General features: G+C 38.8%; 1 protein-coding gene across 7 annotated transcripts in view; it reads left to right on the top strand.

Moving 5' to 3' along the window:
- Window positions 1-4,113, top strand: part of MAPK10 (mitogen-activated protein kinase 10) — a 361,702-nt gene extending 357,589 nt beyond the window's left edge. For 6 of the 7 annotated variants that reach the window (XM_060147171.1, XM_060147176.1, XM_060147169.1 and 3 more), the window contains one exon: window positions 3,270-4,113. In XM_060147171.1, coding sequence (XP_060003154.1) covers window positions 3,270-3,412 — 143 coding nt within the window. In that variant the 3' untranslated portion in view covers window positions 3,413-4,113. Of the gene's footprint in view, window positions 1-3,264 lie in introns of all 7 variants that reach the window. The other variant, XM_060147173.1, reaches the window with a different exon arrangement.
- The last annotated feature ends 2,928 nt before the right edge of the window (window positions 4,114-7,041 follow it).

A 7,041-nucleotide genomic window follows, 5' to 3' on the forward strand; every position in this document is an offset into this window, starting at 1 on the left:
ATACCTTAGGATGGCTATCATCAAAAAGATAGATAATAAGTGTTGGAGAGGATAGGGGAAAATTGGAGCCCTCATACACTGCTGGTAGGAATGTAAACTGATGAAGCCACTTTGAAAAATAGTTTGACTGTTCCTCAAATATTAAACATAGAGCTATTCTATGACCCAGCAATTCTCTTAAGTATTTACCCAAGAGAAATAAAACCTTGTACATTAATGCTCATAACAACATTATTCATAATAGCCAAAAAGTAGAAACAACCTAAATGTCCATCAAATGACCAGTGACTAATAATAGTTAAATAAAAGTGATGTATTCATACAGTAGAATGTTATTCAGCCATAAAAAGGTATGAAGTAGTGATTTAAATGAACCTTGAAAATATTATGCTGTGTGAAAGAAACCAGTCACAAAAGGTCACATATTGTATGATTCCATTTAACTGATATGTCCAGAATAGACAATTTTATAGAGACAGAAAGTAAGTTAGTCATTGCCTCGGGTTGGTAAGAAACAGAGTATAAGGTTTCCTTTTGGGGTGATGAAAACACTACAAATTGATTCTTGTGATGGTTGCACAACTTTGTGACTATCCTAAAACAACATTGAATTGTACAAATTAGATTTGTGAATTTTGTCTCAATGAAACTGTTAAAAAAATTTACATGGGCAATATTTTATATTTCAAGTCAAAACTAAATCTAAACTCTAGTACTGTGATTTGAAAGCCATCTGTAGTATAGGGATATATCATCTAGGAGATAAATGGACAGTAATCTCACTCTGTTGGCCCACAATTGATCAAGTCTTTATTAGAATCCTATATCTAGTTTTAATCGCTACCCTTTAATAATGATGTGGAAAAATTGAATATGATTCTGAGAAGCCTATCACAGTGATGCTCAATTATTACAGGCCAAAGCTGATGAAAGAACATGAGGATGTTGGTATAATTTAATCTAGAATCAAGGAGAAAAGCAGAGCTGGGTATTTGGGCTATGTAATCAAGGGTTGTCTGCTGATATAGGAAATCTACTAGCATATGTCATGAGAGGAAATGAACTAGCTCTGCACCATATCTGTAAAGGATATAATTAAGTAAAGTTGGAATAAATTGAAACCAGATAACTTCACATTATATATTTTTTCTGATAATGAGAGTAAAATTATTTACAGGAAGATGTTAACAAGACAGATTTAAAAATCTAGAGATACTTAAGATTAGGAAGTACAGATACTTTTAAGAGTTTAAAGAACATGAAAAATGCATAAGCCTTTTGTGTATGAAAATACAGGATACAAATGGATATACATTAAATGATTACAGTTAAAGAAACTTCCTAGCAAAAAGACTAGAAAGAAATATAACAGAAGTTTAACCGTTCTTATCATTAATTTGAGGATGAGTGCATATTGTTACCTTTTTTCCTGTATTTTTTATATTTCTCATAGTTTACATAAATATATTTATAATCAACAAACAAAAATTTAAAAAGCATATAGGGTACATATAATCTGTTTTAGTTTATGTGTGTGTGTCCTCTCCAGATACTGTCACATTTTTAAAAATCTATTTGTTATTTATTTATTTATTTACTTACTTACTTATTGCTGCATTGGGTCTCTGTTGCTGTACGCGGGCTTTCTCTAGTTGCGGTGAGCGGGGGCTACTCTTCGTTGTGGTGTGCGGGCTTCTCATTGCGGTGCCTTCTCTTGTTGCGGAGCATGGGCTCTAGGCGCATGGGCTTCAGTAGTCGTGGCATGCGGGCTCAGTAGTTGTGGCTCATGGGCTCTGGAGTGAAGGCTGAGTAGTTGTGGTGCACGAGCTCAGTTGCTCTATGCATGTGGAATCTTCCTGGATCAGGGCTCGAACCCATGTCCCCTGCATTGGCAGGCGGATTCTTAACCACTGCGCCACCAGGGAAGTCCAAATGTCTCATTTTAATCACATTTTTTTCCGCAGGCAACAAATGTCTACGCCAGGAACAAAGAGATTGTGTTAACCTCTCCACTTCATTAGATTTTTTTTCTGAATTATTAGATCTATCTGATAACACTATCTTATTTGGGATTTATGATTTTCACCAAATATATCTTACACACTATATTTGCTCAAATAAAATACAATGTAGTGAGAATTCCTCATCTCTTATTTTAGATGCTTATACGTTAGATATTTTTAATAGCAAACTATTTCACAAAACATACATTTTACCACCCATATTGCTTGAGTATAAAGAATCTATAAAGAGAAAAAGTAATTGGACTCTTTCCAGGGTGCTCTGGTTTAATCCGATTTTACAATGCCACTGGCTCATCTTTCCTTTGTGGTTCTCAAAGCTGTTGTAGCTCAGCAAGTATTTACTGAGTGATTACCATGAGCAAGTTTCTTCTCAGAGTTTCAAAGTCTTTATATTCCCACATAGCAGATAAATTTTTAAAATTTTGCAAATTAATCTAAGTTAGTAATTCAGAGTTCTTATTTGGAGATTCCCAGGTAAGCAAGCCTGCTGGAAAGTAAACACACAATCAAGAGGTGTGCTCCAGCTTCTATTCTTTTTTTGGTCTATGGTAACTTTCATCCACAGTCCTAGTTGGCTTTTCCATATAGACTTTTAAGTTTGATGTCAAATTAATGACTATGTAATAATATTTACTTAATATACGTTCATTTCTCTAGAGCTGTAGCCTCCAAGTAATTCTGATTACTGGGCTTCCCCTCAGCCCATATTTCTGGGGTAGGCATCTTATGTGTGTTTGTTTTAGCTCACTGAATTTGAAAGCATCCAGGCTCAGATGATTACATTAAAGGGTTTTGCTCATTTGCCTTCTCCATAGAACAGTGGTCTTCAGCCCTTGACACCACAGTCTCTGGGGAGCTTTTAAAACATGCAAATGCCTTGACTTCACCCAAGGCCAACTGTATTACAATATTGGAGGTACAAGGGGTGATTGGGGTTTTTAGTGGTGTTTTATTGTTTATTTTTTTGTTTTCCTTTAAGAGCATTACAGGTGATCTCTAAGGTAGAGTGAAATTTGACAATTACTGCATTAGCCTGTGAATAACTTGTGACCAGGGATGCTGTGTTGTTATCTTGATTTTCACCATCTAATACAGTGCTCTGTATTCGTTGTTCTATGAAAGTTTGTTGAATGAGTGATGGACCAGACATCCCCTATCATATTTGCCCGTGCCTGCAACCTGAGTGACATTCAGCTGAGTCCAGTTCCAGGTTTAGTCATGTTGGTCTTCATTTTCTTAGCACAGGTGCAGCAGTGAACACCAGTGAGAGTCTCCCTCCATCCTCGTCTGTCAACGATATCTCCTCCATGTCCACCGACCAGACCCTGGCATCTGACACTGACAGCAGCCTGGAAGCCTCGGCAGGACCCCTGGGTTGTTGCAGGTGACTAGCCGCCTGCCTGCGAAACCCAGCGTTCTTCAGGAGATGATGTGATGGAACACACACACGCAGACACTCACGCACACACACAAACACAGACATGCAATGACAAGAAAACAGCAAGGGAGAGAATCCAAGCCTAAAATTGAAACAAATCTTTCAGCCTGCTTCTTCTCCAGAGTTCTGTATTGCAGCTAAGCCAAATGTATATTTAACTTCTAGTTGCTCTTGCTTTGGTCTTCTTCTAACGATGCTTACTACAGAAAGCAAATCAAACACAATTAGAGAAGCCTTTTCCATAAAGTGTAATTTTAATGGCTGCAGAACCAGCGACCTGTAACTGCCCTTTCAAATGGCATGACAAGGTGTGCAGTGGTCCCATCCAGCATGTGTGTGTCTCTATCTTGCATCTACCTGCTCCTTTTGGCCTAGTCAGATGGATGTAGATACAGATCCGCATGTGTCTGTATTCATACAGCATACTTACTTAGAGATGCTACTGTCCGTGTCCTCAGGGCTCTACCAAGACATCATGCACTGGGGTACCACATGGTCCATTTCATGTGATCTATTACTCTGACATAAACCCATCTGTAATATATTGCCAGTATATAAGCTATTTAGTTTGTTAATTGATTAAGCTGTATGTCTTACAAGAAAACATGTAAAGGGGGGAACATGGGGGGAGTGAGCTCTCTTGGACCCTTGAAGATGTAGCTTCCAAATTTGAACTGATTAAATGGCACCTGTATACCAATTTCTAGAAAGAACATATGTGATGCTTATGTACAGTGTGGGGTGGGAGGGGGTAACAGTTTCCAGGTGCTAAATGTGTTTTGACCTTTAGAAGGAAGGCAGGAATAAAGGCTGAGGGTCTTTTCTCTGATAGAGAGTGGTGGGGCAGTGCGGAGGAAGGCCTGAAAGAGATTATTAGCCAGATACTAGGAGACACCGACATTCATATTTTAGAAAGGAGACCCCATTTGCTGTTTACAAATTATGTGTCACAACTGTCAGGTGAAGAGGCAGGGTTAGTGTGTACATATCTGATGGTAAGAACCCTTCCCTGAAACAGAGTGGAATTGCTTCCGTACGGTATCCCTAACAGAAAATGAGCCTACATAGGCTATTTTCAGATTGTAGGTTGTGTTTTCCATGAGTGTGCTACTTTCCAGGTTTATACCTTGCCAAGGTCTTATTTAGAGAAGAAATATTACTGCCCTCTTCTAGAATTAAAAAAAGAAATTACTTAAAAAATACCCAAAGCCCAGGGTGATCCTCAGGTTAGCCTTTGAAAACATTTCCACAGACATTCCTCAGGGGTTTCCGCGACTCCTTAATATGGCTGATGTTTCATGTTTATTTGTTTATTTCATACATTTCAACAATCCAAGAAGGGCTGATCATCTGAGTTTTGTACCGCAGGTGACATGACAGCAATAACTCTGCCCATAAGTTACTGCTGCTAAGTAGCTTTAGCAATAGAGTGTCTTAAAAGCCATGAAGCATTTATGTCAATGTTTAGCAAAATCTCCTGAATTTAGCTCAAATTAAATGAAAGTGCTTTCCTGGGCACTTAAGGAGGCACTGTGAAACATCCTGGTTCTATACAAGGCGATACCAGGGTGACTTCTCAGCAATAATAGGCACCAGGTCGAGGCTTCTCTTCTTATTCACTTTGGTGAAGTATTCATCACAGCTCTTTGCACTCTGACCATTTTGGTGCTCACCAGTGCGGTGGTATTTCACCTGAAGAAGAAGTGAAACGCATGGGATGGGTGGTTGATATGTGTGAGATGACTGGCAAATGGAATCCCTTTGAAAACAGAGCAGACAAGAATGCCAGTGCTCTGAAAACTGCCTTAAACACAACAGTAGGAAAGCTGTGTCTCTTTTCAAGCAATAGAGTCAACCCTGACCATCGCTATGGGAGCAATGCTGCCATTTATGGTATTGCTTCACACAGTAGGATTCATGACAAGAGGTCATTTGTTTCAAATGGAGAGAAAAAACGTTAGACTGTGCCGCTTGTCTCCTGGAATAGCAGGGGCCCAGTTTCTCTGTCTTGCTGCCAGAGATTTTGGTTAATATCGCAGACAACCTGATTTTAAAAATGCTTCCCCAATCACATGAGCTTTCTCACTTTTCTTTCTGTCACACTCCCCCAACCCCCTCCCCCTTTTTAAAGCTTCTCTTCTCTGTATTCCCTTTTCTTTGCTTATCTTCTTTCTCCATGCTCTTCTCTTGCTATACCTGTGGCCTTTCCACTCCCGGCTCTTTAACCACACAGGATTGAGTGCAGAGAGCAGGCAGCTGTTGAAAGAGAGTCACAAGGGAAATTTCGTCAGCCACAAAATGACATCAGAAAACAGAAGAAAATCTCCAGCCAGCATCTTAGAACTGCTTGACAGTTAGACTTTCTCATGTCTGTGGAAGTGATTTTTTTTTTTCAATCAGATGAAACCAGGCAAGAACTAGCCAATGCCCCTCCCCTGCTATTGCCACCTTCCCTAAACTCTACTAGTCTGATCTCTCCTTTTGTATGGCTCTTGGGGGCTGATTCCCTTTAGCCAGAACTCCCTATGGACAAGAAAAAATGAAACAAATCTTTCATAGTGAAATATCATGTACAAATTGAGCTAAGGGTTAGCTTCTTGACTGCTTATAGAATTAATTTTCCTAGGTTGTCAAAGCAAGACAGGTGATGGGCCAACACAGAGAATAATCATTTCAAAAGCCCGCTGGTCCTTCACAATCTTGGGTCCATTTTATTATAGTATCTTCAGGAGGTGATTATGTTATTACCAAATTCAGAGAATATACTATGTTCTGCACTGAGTCTTCTTTTCTTAAAAAAAACCAAATGTTTCCTGTATAGTCACCTATTACTTCCAAAGGACTCTCTTGCTTTTCAGGCAGGGAAGTGTCAAGTCACCTGGTCTATATTCTTGGAAAAAGTGAAGGTCCTGCCTGTAGTTGGGGGCTTCCTTTCAGAATGTGAAATTGGCACACTGAGAGGCCTAACCTGTCACTTCCTATAGGGCAAGTAGTTTCACAGCAATCCTTAACGAAGTGTTTTATAGTATTTTGTAGGAGGGATAGCTGTATGCCTATGTGCAGGAGGAACTAGATTGTTGGGAGATCTTGGCAAAACCACCACTACCAGTTTGATTTTTTTATATGTATTTGGTGGACCAATGTGTTAAAAAGAGATACATTGGCCTTACAACCAAATTTCTTCTTGTGGAATAAAAACTGATAATAATCTTGCATCTTCAAGAATCTGATGACTGAGCTTTGAGGGAATGTACCCCACAGGTGGACCAGAGTCTGGTCAGTTCCCTCCAATTGGAGTAAACTATTTAATTGAAGGCCAAGGAGCTGGATAGTTTTTTTCTCAATCTTTTATCATTATCAGAAAATTATTACCTGTGGATACTGATATCAGCTGACTGATAAATCCGAAAATAGGCCTTGACAAATGGAATAAATAGAATAGGTGAGATTACATAAATCCTTTTATGACCTGCCAGGGGAAAAAAGAAAACAATAAGCAAAACAGACTTTTAAATTTTAACTAGTCACTGCAAAATCTAAATTCTGCAAAGTCTATTTCTATTTGATTCTCTTAACATA

Source organism: Lagenorhynchus albirostris, chromosome 4, assembly GCF_949774975.1.
Source record: "Lagenorhynchus albirostris chromosome 4, mLagAlb1.1, whole genome shotgun sequence".
NCBI lineage: Eukaryota > Metazoa > Chordata > Mammalia > Artiodactyla > Delphinidae > Lagenorhynchus > Lagenorhynchus albirostris.